This window comes from Heloderma suspectum, chromosome 4, assembly GCF_057233095.1.
Source record: "Heloderma suspectum isolate Gila_16-S chromosome 4, 16-S_ref, whole genome shotgun sequence".
In the NCBI taxonomy this organism is placed as follows: domain Eukaryota; kingdom Metazoa; phylum Chordata; class Lepidosauria; order Squamata; family Helodermatidae; genus Heloderma; species Heloderma suspectum.
In genome coordinates, this window is record NC_139461.1 from 7,252,153 (window position 1) to 7,266,982 (window position 14,830).

The 14,830-nt window shown below is 45.9% G+C and overlaps 2 protein-coding genes across 8 annotated transcripts in view; one reads left to right on the forward strand and one right to left on the reverse strand.

Moving 5' to 3' along the window:
• Window positions 1-11,578, reverse strand: part of EEF1D (eukaryotic translation elongation factor 1 delta) — a 36,469-nt gene extending 24,891 nt beyond the window's left edge. For 3 of the 7 annotated variants that reach the window (XM_084848575.1, XM_084848573.1, XM_084848570.1), the window contains exons 1-2: window positions 11,509-11,578; window positions 10,862-10,958 (exon numbers count right to left, since the gene is read on the reverse strand). Coding sequence is in view for 1 of the 7 variants with exons in the window: in XM_084848568.1 (XP_084704694.1) it covers window positions 976-2,235 (1,260 nt within the window). In the remaining 6 variants the exon portion in view is untranslated. Of the gene's footprint in view, window positions 1-874; window positions 2,236-4,829; window positions 5,034-10,861; window positions 10,959-11,508 lie in introns of those variants that run through there. The other 4 variants (XM_084848574.1, XM_084848572.1, XM_084848569.1 and 1 more) reach the window with 2 other exon arrangements.
• A 731-nt stretch (window positions 11,579-12,309) lies between these two features.
• Window positions 12,310-14,460, forward strand: TIGD5 (tigger transposable element derived 5). The gene is given in 5 exon segments (XM_084848584.1): window positions 12,310-12,956; window positions 12,959-13,062; window positions 13,095-13,575; window positions 13,578-14,273; window positions 14,276-14,460. Coding segments are annotated over 5 exon segments (1,953 nt in total). The 5' UTR covers window positions 12,310-12,397; the 3' UTR covers window positions 14,389-14,460.
• Window positions 14,461-14,830: the final 370 nt, after the last annotated feature.

Genomic DNA, 14,830 nt, shown 5'->3' on the forward strand with positions numbered 1-14,830 from the left:
CGGAAATAGGAGATACAATACACAGCAGGTAACTACTTGGTTACTTTCAGGCAGGAGAGCATGGAAAAGGATCACAGAATAAAGGATTAAGTGGGCAAGAGGAGAACCTGACATGAAGCATCAGAATTTGCAATACGTTGTTAAGAAACTTAAATTGGGGGGGGGGGGGCAGTATAACACTAATTTTAAAAGCATCTTTCAGAGATATCTGATTTGTTTTATTCCACTCAGATAAATGTCCACAACCTTTTGATATCAGTCCAAAGCTACTTGGTTCATATTCACCCCACAAAACACTTCCTGACTATGGCATTAGGCCTTTGCTAAGTAGCATTTTGGACTACAATTCTTCTAGAGACAGCTCAACACAGCCACTGTCTGGGACAGCCAAAAAAGGACCAATACAGCATCTATCGTATCAAAAAAATCCTTTGCACGATTTCTTTGGTCTCTCAGACCAAGTACAAGCTTGTCACTGTCACTCAAATTAGGCATAGGAGGAGTAGATATCTGGCATACTGTACAGAGACATATGCTCTACACGTAATTGAGGAAAATACTCTTCTAATCCACATTAGTTAACAGAAGCCACTACCTGAAGAGCAGGGTACTAATTACCTAAATAAATCAATAAAAACTGAAGTAGTAACCCCTTCCAATCCCTTCTTTTTTTAATGCATTCTCCAAAATGAACGGGAATTTAGAAACTAAAATAATATAGAGTACTACTAATTACAGTTCAGGATAAATTATTAAAGCCTTCCCTCCACTCTAATCCTGGCAGCAACTAAATGAACATGGACTTATATTCTGGCCTGCTGACATTTCCCTACAGGGGACAGACACACACACATACACACAGACACAGACACACACACACACACACGAGCGCACAGAACATTTTTACATGCAGAAGCTCTTCTATCTCTATCTGGCCCATTAGGTTTGAGAAAGTTACCCCAGAACAAACTTTTCCTACTTAGCATTCGACTCTGGTGCACTTGAAGCCCGGACAGCAGCCTGTGATGGCTTTGCTAGCACAGTTTCAGACATTCTGGTGCTCTCTTGCTTGTTTGCCAGCTTTGAGACTTTGGAAGCATGGTACTGCGCTTCAGCACTATCGTATGCAGGTTTGCTGAACCATGAAGTCTCGTTGTCCTTGTGCATGAAATGCCAGGTAGGTGGAGAATGCACAGCATCTTGAGGTATGGTGGCGGAGGTGATGGAATCATTCCCCCTCTTGCCTGATGTCTGTTTCCCTGCGCTACGGCTCTTCTTGTCTTTCCGGCTCCTCTTTGAGGACTCTGGCCGCCCACGTTCCTGCAACCTCACCTTTCCTGGTGGGTGTCCATCAAACATGTTCGCATAGAAGCATCTCTCTGCATCATCATAGATAGGTTTCTCCAGCCACACTTCTGAGATCAGGGCCCGTAAACTTGACATCTGAGGCTTGCCATTCACTGTCTGGTTTGAAGCATCAGGCAGACTTGGGGAGGCAAACGGAGCACTAGCATCTACGGATTGGGCTGGTGTTGAAGGAGTAGGCAGGGCAGTCACATAGCCTTCATCTGGTGTTTTTTGTCCAACACTGCTGTGCAACGGCACAGACGGGAGCTCAAGGAAGTGTGGCAGAATCACCAATTGAGATCTTTCAACAAATGTCTTCTCAGCATCATCAAAGTTGAACTTGTTGACCCAAACGTCCTGAATGATGTGGTGGCAGGCCATCAGGCTGCCATGGGTGCAGGGTAAGATGGCCAGGTTTTTCCATGGCCTAACACCCCCTCGGGAGAACTCTGCTTCTGACCAGGGCACCAATGCAGACTGCTCAGCAGCCAGGCGCATCTCAGAATATGCCTGTGATGATGCTTCAGCAAGTTTCTTTCTGTAAGCAGTTTCCGCATGGTCAAAGAGAGGCTTCTCAAACCACACACGGTCAGCTAATAACCCAGCTAGGACAAAATCCACTTTCAGGTCCGAAGGCCTCGTTTTGGGCATACACCTTCTTTTCCTTGGTTCCTTCCCATTTCTTGCCCTCCACAGGTCTTCTTTCAGCTCTTCCTCAGCAGGTTCTTCATAGCAGAGGCCATTCACCTCCACCACCTCTTGGCAGGTGCTCGAAGCAGAGGCTGCTAGAGTTGCTTCCCGTTCATAGTGAAGCCTCTCCGCCTCATCATACTTATACTTGTCCACCCAGACCTTTTCTGTTGGATAGAGCAGCTTTCTTGTCCTCATCTTCCAAATGGGCGGCAGCATTAAGAGACAAGCACAATAATACAATTGCAGAAATAACTAAGACATATAAATGGCATGCAGTAGGCACTACCAATTACATGTATGCATGGCCATACTAAAGTTTATGGGGCTTTGAGCACCTAAGTGTTTGTATTCTATACACAGCTTGTGTTACACAGTTTTGAAAACTGCTTTAAGCCAGATCCTTTAGAAGGCTCTGCCCATAAAACTGTATTTTACCCCATCTAACATATTGCTTGGCTACAATGAAAAGAGAATGAGTATTTTAAGCAATGTGATAAATCGTGTGCCTTGGAATGCAGACCACAACCAGTCAGGGCATCCTTCTCCAATCTAGTGCCCTCCAGATGTTTTGGACTTCATCTTCCATCAGCCCCAATCAGCATGGCCAATGGCCAGGAATGTTGGAACTTGTCGTTTAATTCATCTGGAGGGCACTAGATTGTGGAAGACTGAGCAATAGGAGGACCTGGGATGTGGTTTGCATCTTCTGATTTTAGTAAAACCCGGTTCACTTGAATATATGGAAAGCCATCAGACACAGCAGCAGAGACAAGGTAGATCAGGTAATTATCTTATTTTGGGTCAGAGGTTGTGGGGTTAGGTAACAGCTGCCCCCTGAAGTTCAAATATTGCCTAGTACATCAACAGCCGTTAACCGAGCCAAGCCCTCCAAAAGCAGATCAATCTTGATCTTTTGTGAGCTGGGACCAACATACATTATGTGGCAGACCTTTTATCCAAAGGCTCAGATGATGTTCATTACCTTAAAAATGTTAACAGCCAAGTTGTTACATATTCAGTCAGCATCAGAATTAAAATGTGCGTGATGCTTCATAAGAACAAACATACTGAAACACAGTTTAGAACTTATGCTACTTCCGCAGTATAAGTCCTAAACTGTATGGAATTCCTAAGAGGAAATTCCATAGAAATATAACATGGATGAATTAGTCAATACCACTGTACAACAACAACTCCATGTGGAGAAAACTGATTTCAGATTTAAATAGCACAGTGTACAGTGATCAACATAATCCAATCTACATCCCATTTAGGTCCCATTGAGGGTTGGTGCTGGGGGAGTGACTGGTACAGGGAGAATACCCATTTATGTGTTATTAGTCAAGCCAGAAATTCTGACATTTAGCAATTCTTGGTACAGTATTAAATGTTGGGTCTATCACTCTGGAAGACTTTGTGAATGTGAAATTCTCATGTAAGTGAAATACTACCAAGAATAAACCTAAATAAGAGACATCAAAACTAGACCCCCCAAACTAGTGGATTTTTTAAATGGACTTTATAATTCCTTACAAGCATTTTAATAATATTTCCCTCCTTACTGTTGGTGACTTGAAATGGAATGCTTGCTTCACAAATATGGAAAACTGTACTTGTTAAAGTCCAGCCCTGGCCCCATTGACAACCTATATATCCCAAGTTCAAAGCAAGATGTTGAAAAGCTGTATGAGCTAAGTCATGGGAGGAGCCTGTGTGTGAAGTCTCTGAGGAATTGTGACTAGCAAATGGTAATGACATCACAATGCCACCTAAGGGGAGGAAAACCTATGACTTAAGGAATTTTTGCCTTTTCTTGCACAGTGTTTTGATCTTGTCCTGAAGGTAGCAGCAGGAGTCGTGGACATTTTGAGTACACCATACAAACTAGGACCGAGATGCACAATAGCCTAAGATTCCTAGTTTCAAAATATGTTTAATGTTGCAGTCTTTTAAAAAGGAATGAACAATTTGTCCAATACTGAAAGAAGCCACATAAGAGATATTATCTACGCTCAGGGGATAAAGTGATCTAGGGGAAATTTGGATACTAAAACTTCCTTCTAGGAAGGGAAGCAGCATCTAACACAGAATGAAGGAGTAAGCCACCATTTTGGATCAGGGGCAAGAAGTGGATCGGGAAGGAAGAGAAAAGGATATTAACAAAAGGCTGAAATAGGCGCAGATAGGGGATAGGAGTCCTCCACAGCCACCAATTACTTGAATTAAATTGGGGGAAAGGAGCCATACTTTGTGAAAGAGGAAGACGGTCCCCTGCCCTGCCCCTGTCCCCAAGTTTTATTTAATTATTCACTTATTTTCATGAACTGTCAAAGTGCACAAAAACAGATCTTTCCATCCCAAGATCAAACTCTGGCCATGTGACAAAGAGAAGTTATCACCCCAAAGGAGCTCAGCAATGACTTTCGCAGAAACATCTCCTGCTCAGATAAGGGTGGCTAGGTTTCATGTAGCTTTACGAAAAGACAATGCACCTCAGGTATCAAGAGCAACTTTGCTAATGTAAGGGGTACATATTTTTCATAAAAGGCTGTAGGGTTTAGAGTATAAGCATGCGAAAGAAATAATTCCTAGATGGAATTAAATACTATCCACTCACCACTACCAAGTAAGTGTTAGCATCAAAATGAAGAGCACAAATACAAAATGAGTACATAGATGTTACAACTCCTAATAGGTGCTTTAAACCTAGCTGACTTGTCTTAGTGGGAATAACTTTTAGTAACAACAAGTCAAGCAAGAGAATACAATTACTGCTAGCAGGTACTTACTTTTTTTAGTTCCTAGGACAGCATTAAGAAAAAAGTAGGAAAAGTAAGAACATCTTGTTTCTAGCGATGCACCACCAAAGAGTAAAGCCACCAGGAGATCAGAACAGCAGGCAAACCCCCACCACAACAAAAGTATGGCTCTAAAAGGATAATTAGAAGCTGCTTATTACAGCATACAGCAGGTAGTATATGTTCATCACAGCACTGCAAAAAAAAAAAATTAAATCTTGAAAAATCTGCCCAACTCCAAAAGTTTAGCACTCACCATATTATGCAACACAATGGCTTCACCCTACAGCAGCCTTCCCCAACGTGATGCCCTTTAATGTTTTAAACTACAGCTCTCATCAGCCTCAGCAAGTATGGTCAATGGTCAGGAATAATAGGAGTTGTAGTCCAAAACATCTGGATGGCACCAGGTCGTGGAAGGCTAGAGGGCAGGTTATGGAAGGCTACCATGAAACAAGATCCCTAAGCTCACCCTCTCAAGCCCATAAAAATCTAGTTTCACCCTACAAGTGGCAAACAGTTTTCTCCAAGCCTTGTTACTGCATGTTTTTTACATTTAAAATTATTCAACAACAACAAAAACCCAGTTAGTGAAGACTTCAAATTGGATTTTTAAAGTTTAAATCAGATTTTATTTTGTCTTTGATTGTAAATACTAAGTTTCTCTTAAATAACTGATTATCTGATAAGATAAAAATAACTGATTATAACTTATAAGTAATCAGAACAATAGCATGTTAGCCCTACAGTTAAATATCTAAAATGAATAAGGGCGCAATCCTATGGGTTCCGCCCTCAATGACTGTAAGACCCCAAACTCAGAGGCTTATGACCATCCTATGCAGGGCAGGAGAAGCAGTAGAGACGATCTTTGCCTCTGTCCCCACTCTGATTTTCGCTAGATGGGCTTTTTTCCCATCTAACAAAAGCTTTTCGGAGGAGGAGGAAAGGAGGCTGGAGAGGCCTCAGGAGAGCGCATATCCTGGCTTCTTTGGTCTCTTCCTCTTCCTGCCCACCAAAATGCCCCTTTCCCTCCATCTCCAGGGTTTTATTCCCAAGGTCGTGGGAGGGGGGAGGACTGCAAATTCCCCCCTCTGAGGTCAGAGCGCTGTCTCCAACCTCAGAATCTTTAGTATCATATGGCCCCTCAGATCATGTCTAGGGGCCACAGGATTGCTCCCCCATGCCTCGACCAGATATTTTGAGTTAAAGGATTTTCTAAAAAAAAAAAACAAAAAAGAAGAATCAACTTTGATAATATCTCAAATATGATTTACACTCTACCTATAAACGTAAGTATCTCATTTTCACCTTATGAAAACAAACTGTTCTAGTCTGCCCAGGAACTATCACACCTTACTTTTACCTATCATTTTTGTTTGCAACTATAATTTTTTGGAGGTGGGCCAAGGCAGACTGAAGCAGAAACGAGCAACACTGGAAGAAGAGAAGACAAAGTTGTCCAGTACTCAGGTTCCTATATTCCCATATTTAACATCACAAACTGTCACAGCTACTGGTTGTAAGAAAGACCCTATATGGGAAAGACGTTTGCCTACAGGTGAAAAAAGGAAAGCATGCAAAATGTGACAAAGTGATGCAAGGTCTTTTTGTAAGAATGCAAATATAAATAATTATCTATACCGTTGTAAATTAACATGGTTTACAGTGCAATCACACACTTGTCTACTTAAAAGTAAGCTCCATTGTGTTCAATGAGCTTACTCCTAGGTGTGATAGGACTGCAATCTCATTGTTTAGGAAATATATGAAACAGTATCGATAGGAAACTTGACTTAAATCAGCCTCATGTCTTGTCAATTTACATCACAATTTAAATCAATCCACCCTGGAAATAACCTACTCCTGTACTTTCTTTTTGCTTAGAAATCCAGTAAGAGATAATGTGGTAGTTCTATCAGGTAGGCTTTAGTAAACGCTTTCACTAGTTTGCCTTTGAATAAATAAAATGCATCCCATGCTAAAAAGTACCTTAAACCGGTGTACAGGTTCACAAAGGAGCAGAGAGATATACTCATGTCTTAAGAGCATGTCCGCAGGTATACGTCTACTTACAATATGAATAGAAAATTCAGTGGTGCACAAGCAATGAATTAAGGTCTTTAGGGTGAAAACAACTGCAAAACATCCCAAAGTGAATCACAATATAGATCAGCTATTCTTCTCTGGATTTCTCAGACACTACCTTTGCATAAATTGCACTGTCAAAGCCTTCCTGCCTCCACCAAGCCTGTGGTGTCACTGAAGCACCCTCCAAGAACCAGAAGAGCTACACACATAGAGCTCAGCAACTGGCCTGACTTCTATTAATCTTTTTCAACCTAACCAACAACAGATCATGTTCTAATCTACATGTGGAGACAAAACACTTAAGGCTGCAACTCTGTACACATCTGGGGAGTAGGCCCCACTGGCTTCAATGGAACTTACTTGCAAGTAAATAGAAAGAGGCTGGGCTGCCCAAGCCATTTCATCCAACTTTCTATTGTATAAGCAAACACTCATAGCAATCCCTTTATATCTATGTATATCAGGGATGGACAATCTGCACCCTAATTTTATGCAGCCCTCAGGCTAATTTCAGAAACCCTCTGCAGTTCAGACTGCTGGCAAGAGTGATCTCTCCCTTCTGCTGGAGCCTGCTGCAGGGGAAAGGAGAGAAAGAGAAAGAGAGAGAAAGGTGGTGGCAAAAAGAGAAAAGGTGGTGGCAAAAAGAGAAAAGGGGTGACCCACCCACTTTTATCTGTAGCCCTACCCACTTCTGCTTTGGTCCCACCCACTACTGACATATGGCCCCCAACAGTTTTCCCATGTGGGAATGCAGCCGGCATAAAAAGTTTGCCCACCCCTGATGTACATGGACAATGTCTGAATTAGGCAATTACACCAAGTTTTTGTTTAAAGCTACAATTCTAGGAATCGCTGTTGGCTACATCTGTTGGCTACATCCATGATTGCCTGTTCACATGTTGTGTTTGTCCACATAAATGGTTGGTAACTGCTAAAGTATACAGATAGTGGGCGAACCACTGGATTGTTACTCTTTCTACTCTTAGCATAAATTATGAGTAACTGACCGACCACAATTGGTCACTACAAATGTGTCAGATTAAACTTTCCCAAAATAGGTATTCAAAATTAAACTGTAAAGAGAACACAATGTTATACATAGATTAGCACTGCAGTCTTGGTATTATTTGCAGACTTGGTATTATCTAGAGTTTGGCTATGTAAGACATACGTATATTAGTTTATATCGAACTGTGGTGCTGGAGGAGACTCTTACGAGTCCCCTGGACTGCAAGGAGGTCAAATCAGTCCATCCTAAAGGAAATCAACCCTGACTGCTCATTCGAAGGACAGATACTGAAGCTCAAATATTCTGGCTACCTAATGCGAAGAGAAAACTCTCTGGAAAAGACCCTGATGCTGGGAAAGACTGAGGGCAAAAGGAGACGGGGACGGCAGAGGATGAGATGGCTAGATAGCATCACCGATGCAATGAATATGGACTTGAGCATGCTCCGGGAGAGACAGGAAGGCCTGGCGTGCTATGGTCCATGGGGTCACGAAGAGTCAGACACGACTTAACGACTAAACAACAACAACAAAAATTAGTTTATAGCAGAGAGAAAACTGAAGAATACATTATCTTGACAGGAAAGGCTATGACAAGAATATTAAAAACATTTAAGTAACATGACTGAGCACCAGTCTTTTGCAAAATGGTAGCAGTGGAATTCTCTGGGATCACTGCTCTTGTGCAACAATTCTCCAACAGTCACAAATCATGGCAGTACTCAAACAAGCAGACATGTAACATTTTAGGATTGTCTGAAAGTCTACCAATCCATTCTTCAGAACAAAACATTTTCCCATACAGGTAAAAAACTACAGATGAGAGTATGAAATCTAACATTATCAATCAATTCACTCCATACCAAACCAATCTGGGAATGGCAGACATAGCATTGTTCACTCCAAAACCCCACAAAGATGTTCTCAGGTTAGGTTTGGAGATTAGCTCAAAAAACCAACGACTAGCTTATTACGATGAAGAAGAAACATATGATTCCTGTTTATGTAACCAGATGACTTTTGATTATCCCAGTCCTGATTAAAAGGTACTCAACCAGCAAGTACACAGCAGTGAGGTTAGAGACACACGTAAGAAGAAAAACAGGATGTTCTCTTTTCTTAAAAAGTCTGAAATCTTAAAAAAAACAAAACACCAACCCACAATGGTAAGGGTCAGTTACAGTTCACTATAGATAACCTGAAAAAAAAAGAGCAAGGAGGAAAGAAAATACATCTGTAATGAAAAAAGGAAGATCCAACAATGAACAATGTTTAATAAAGGACAGGAAAAACTGCATATGGTCAGTGTACAGTTATGGCAGCATACACTAGTAGCACAGAATTAAAAATGGATCAGTGATTAAATTACAGAGAATGCAAAGACAGATCACTCATAAGCACGGATATTCTGAAATGCTGCAGCTCTTTTAGCCATAACAGATGTTGCAGCCACTCAAGTTTCAAGGGTGGAGCACAAATAAATCCAAGACTGTTAACATAAACCCTCACATTTATCACTAGGAAGTAAGTGTAGCTGAATTTCTTCAGCAGTTAACAGACGCTAGGGTGGGCAAGGTACTTGAAACATAAGACCACAATAGAGGTAAGTTTTACTGTAAGGATAAAAGATATATAGAACACTGTGCGACATGAAGGATGCCTGAGAACTCCTCTTCATAGGTTCTATCGCAACTGCCTTACTTGGGGAAAAGGATCATATATGTGGTAAAAGATCGCTTCATAAAGGAAAGACGGTGTTTTGAATATGCATTCACAAATATCCTGAAGCTCAGCTTACATATTCTTATATTTCCTCAGGGTAAGTTGCAATATAGCCTTGTTTCATAGCTTTCATGAAACAGCCTCAAGAATTAGACAATTCATGAAAGATTAAGCCAAGCAAGGACTATCAGCTCTGATAGCAGAGAGCAGCTACAAAAGTCATACACCCCTAATTATGATGCTGGGGGCCACAGTGGAAGGCAATCACTTGCATGCCTTGCTCAGCTTTCCAAAGACATCTGGCAGGCCACTGTTTGTGGAAAAAATAATGCTGGAACAGGTAGACTCATGGAACGATTCAGCAAACCAGCTCTTCAGAACCTGTTGGATAAGCCAACCTAGGAGAGACTGTTGGCTAGCCAGTTAGTACAGTACATTATACCTACAATGCTGGGCTCAGAATGAGGAAACTGATGTTCAAATCCTGACAGGTCCGAAGGCCACTCACACACTCTAACAACGTAACATTTACTTCATGCATTTAACGTACTGAAAGGGCTTCAAAAAACATTACATTCACCTCACAGCTCCTCCAAGGAGATCAAGGCAGCCTACATGGGCCATCCCTCACACCCCTTCACGCTTTTTATCTATGCAGCAATCCTGTAAGTTGGTGAGGCTGAGAAATGACAACTCATAGAATTATAGAATAGTAGGGTTGGAAAGGGCCTTCAAGGCTATCAAGTCCAATCCCTTGCTCAGTGTAGGAATTCAGGTCAGAGCATCCCTGACAGATGGCTCTCCAGGCTCATCTTGAATGCCTCCAGTGTGGGAGAGCCCACCACCTCCCTAGGGAATTGGTTCCATTGTCATACTGCTCTGTCAGGACGTTTTTCCTGATGTTCAGCTGGAATCCGGCTTCCTGTCACTTGAGCCCATTATTCCATGTCCTGCATTCTAGGATGATCGAGAAGAGATCCTAGCCTTCCTCCCTCTCCAGCTTGTCTGCGTCCTTAAAGTGTGGTGCCCAGAACTGGTCACAGTACTCCAGATGAGGCCTAACCAGTGCTGAGCAGAGGGGAACTAGTACTTCCCGGGATTTGGAAGCTATGTTTCTATTAATGAAGCCCAGAATAGCGTTTGCCTTTTTTGCAGCCGCATCACATTGTTGGCTCATACTCAGCTTGTGATCTTCAACTCACCCAACAAGACCACGTGGTGAGCTTTATAGCAGAGTAAGGATCTGAGCCTGTGCTTCCCCAGCCTGACACTGTAGCTGCGGCAATCCTTATATCGACCCTGTAAAAAGAACTAGTATCATGCCTGAACAGCTGGTGCAGGTCTAAAGCCAAGAGCCAGCACCTTGCTCAAGGCCACTTATATTGTGATTTCACAGCTGACATTTGAACTAACAGCCTCGATGATTCATTGGCAATCTACCACGCGGCACTGTTGAAGAGAAGAAGATGGGGTGGGAGAGACAGCAACCCTGAACTCCTTGAAAAGCCCCAACAGCCCCCGCTCCCGAAAGCTGCATTTCCCAACCTTGCCACATACCCAGGTGCATTATGGGTAAAATGGGCAAGGGGTGTGTGACAGGACTAAGCCCCTCCCCTGTTTTCTAATGAAGAGGAGAAAAATTAGGGTAAAGAAGGCTCCCCCTTCTCTCCCCCCGCAACCACCTCCTCCTCCATGTGAGGAGAAACAGACGAGGTCGGAGCCAGCCATGGGCAGGTCAAGGGCAGGCTCCCCCGGTGCATGATGGGTCGTGGGGTTTCAGGTCACCCCCGTTTAGAACTCTCTCTCTCTCTCTCTCTCTCTCTCCCCCTCCCCTCCCCACCCCACTCACCCCGTGACAGCGAGCGAGAGAGGCCGCGGAAGACGAGGCTCCGCTCCGCTCACGCTGGGTCGGAAGAAAGAAAGAAGACGCGCGCCGCGCGGGGGATTGTGGGAACGCGCCCGGCTCGGGCCACGGCACCTGCGCTTCAAAATGGGGGGAGCGAGGACAGTGGATGGAAGGAAAAGGCGGGTGGATGAGGGAGAGAGGGCGCTGCGCGGGAGAAATGGTGGTGACTTCAAATTTTGTTTCGCCGTGGTTAGGGCTTTAGCTGTATGGATAAAGCTAACAACGTTTCTCCTTTGTTTTTTCCCTCTCTTCACCCCCCCGTAGAGATTGTAACAATGGAATAGCCCGGGTCGGCGAGGAGGAGAAAAATGAAAAAGCAAAGCGCGCCGGTGGGGGTGCGGGACTTGGGGGGGGGGGAGGGCGAGGTGCCGTTGGAATGAAAAGACACCTCTTCCCCCTCCAGATGTTAGAAAATTCAATATTCCGGGGGTGGCCCGGGTGGTGGAATTGACTGATTCGGATTTGGAGGGAGGAATAGGGATAATAAATAATCCCCCCCCCCGGATTGGAACGGTCCACAGGAGAGCGTGGAAGAGTCCCACAGAACGCCAAGGACGGGGGAGGGGAGTGGAATGGCCCATGCACCGGGGGGGGGGAGAAAGGCTGCGATTCCACGGCGCACGCGCCCTGCTTGCCAGCCCGCCCTATCCGAAGGCTCCTGAAGGAGAGCGAGGAGACAAGAGGAGGAGGCTGCCCGCTTTTCTGCTCCGCGGTTATAGCGCGCCCCTCTTTTCCGGGGCCTGCTTTTATAGCGCTCTGGCCCGCAGAAAGCCTCCTCTCCGGTTCCTGGCCCTCTGTAGCTCTTCTCAAGGAACTCCGAAGGGCGCCTGTCATGGCGGGGGAGCAGGACGTCCTGCTCCTTGCAGAGGAAGGCTCTGAGGAGCCCGACAGCCCTGAGGGGAATCAGGCCTTGCCCGCAGATCTGTTAGCACCAGCAGTACCAGGCAAGCCCCCTGATGCCTTTCTGGGTCCCCCACTCCTGTGCCAACGCGGCAGCAGGTCCAATGGTGTCAGCAGTGGGATCTGTGCCACTGCCCCTTCGGCCCTGTCAGCATCAAAGATGGCTTTCCGTCGGGCCTACTCCATCAAGGACACACTGCAGGCCACAGAACGCGTGAAGAAGGGCGAGCGGCAGGCCTCGGTGTGCCGGGATTTTGGAGTACCCGGAGGCACCCTTCGTGGCTGGCTTAAAGATGAGAACAAGCTGCGCTGGTTCCTGGACCAGTTGGGGGGCGAGGTGGGCACCCACCGCAAAAAGATGCGCCTGGCTAACGAGAAGATTGATCGCGCCGTCTACACTTGGTTCCTCACTCTGCGTCAGCACGGAGTGCCTGTCTCTGGGCCTATCATCCAGACTCAAGCTGAAGCCTTTGCCAGACAGATTAATGGCCCGAATGTGCCTTTAAGGCCAGCCATGGATGGTTCTGGCGCTGGCAGAAGCGACACGGCATCTCTAGGCAACGCATTTACGGTGAGGGGCCAGTATTGGTGTGACGAGTGATACAGCTACCGTCAAAGCTGAAGTGGAGGCTGGTTTCCCCTGTTCAGCCTTCCCTGACACTGCTCCATTGATTCTGCCACCACCAGCCGCTGCCCCATTGGATGGGGGTGGTTACAGTGATGACCAAATCTATAATGCCAACATCACTGGGCTTTACCGGACGTTGCTGCCAGGCCAAGCTGGGTTGCTGGACCCCTGTTGTCTTCCACAACTGCCCTTGTGTCACCGGCGGCGGGTGAAAGACCAGGTCACTGTCTTGCTAGCTGCCAAGCTAACTGGCTCTCACAAGCTGAAACCGCTGGTGGTTGGAGGCCTGCAGGACCCTCCCTGCCTCCGGCACCACAACCACAACAAATTTCCAGCGTGTTATCGTTACAGCCCTGAAGCCTGGCTCAGCCCTGCACTCCTCCGGCTTTGGTTCTTTGATGATTTTGTGCCCTGCGTGAAACATTTTCTGTGCCGTAACTGCCTGCAGCAGAAAGCAGTGCTTCTGCTCAGCTGTCCCCAGTGCCTTCTGGGGGTGGCTCTGAGGATCCGCCCCATCTTCAGACTCCGGATGGCTCCATCCGGGCCCTCTGCCTTTCCAGGCCAACAGGGGGCCCATGGGGAAGGGGAAGCCGCATTTTGGTGCCACTGGAGCAGGGGGTGGTGTCTGCTTTCAAACAGTTGTATAAACGGGAATTGCTACGGCTGGCCGTGTCGTGCTTTCCAGGAGGAGGAAGTGTAGGTGGGTCTGGGCAGCCTGGTGGCGATGGCTCCCTGGACTTCCTCAGCTCCTTTCTCCTCAAGGATATGCTGCGTCTAGTGGGCCTCTCCTGGGATCTCATCCCTGCTGGCTCAATTGAGAAATGCTGGCTGCTTGGTTTATGGGCTGCCTTTGAGCCCCTCTCTGGAGGGGAGACGGAGACGGAGCCAGGAGAGGAGCCTGCCGGCATGAACAGCCTGGTGTTCTGTGACCTGACTCACCTGGCTGCTTTCACATGCAAGCGACTGGCTCCAGTGGAGGTGGCTGACTGGCTCCACTTAGATGACATAGCCACAGATGTGGAAGACAACGATGGGGATGGTGACAAGGGATCTCCTGGTTGTGGAGGAGAGGAGGAAGTACTGGTTGGGACCAGAGGGGATGTTGGGGGGAGTGGGATTGCAGGAGGGGATCCTCCGCTGGCCACTGCCCAGGAAGCTATACAGGGTCTGCAGAAGGCATTGGGTGGCTGGAGAGCCAAGATCCCCAGCAAGTTGGACCACTAAAGCTAGTACAGCTTCGCTCCTTCATCCACCTGGCCCAGCGGCTGCAGCAGGCAACTCCCCCAGACTCTTAGCAAGAACCAGAGCAGATCAGTTAACCCAGTTCTTGTACTTTTTAACAGAAGTCTATTCTTCATGCAGCAAATGGGGAGAATGCCCTGAACCCACAACCACTGTGAGGTACTAAAACATTAATGCTGCATAATCAGGGCAGAACAGGGTAATTCCTCCCCCCTTGGGTGTGTGTGTGGGGGGGATGAGGTTGCTAAAGGGGATTAGTTTTACTCCATTAAGCACTATTATTTGAAGGCTCTTTGTCACTTTCATTTTCCCTGTGGGCCAGGGCGCTAATATGCAATTTATGGGTGTAATTCTCCATCGCTAGACTGGCTAAATGCCTCCCTCTTAAGATCAACTAAACCCGTAGTGTAGCAGGGCTGAGAGCAAAATAGTCTAATGATGACTTGGGTGCTTGAAATAGACTCTGTGAAGAAGCTACTACCCAGTTCTGGGGTA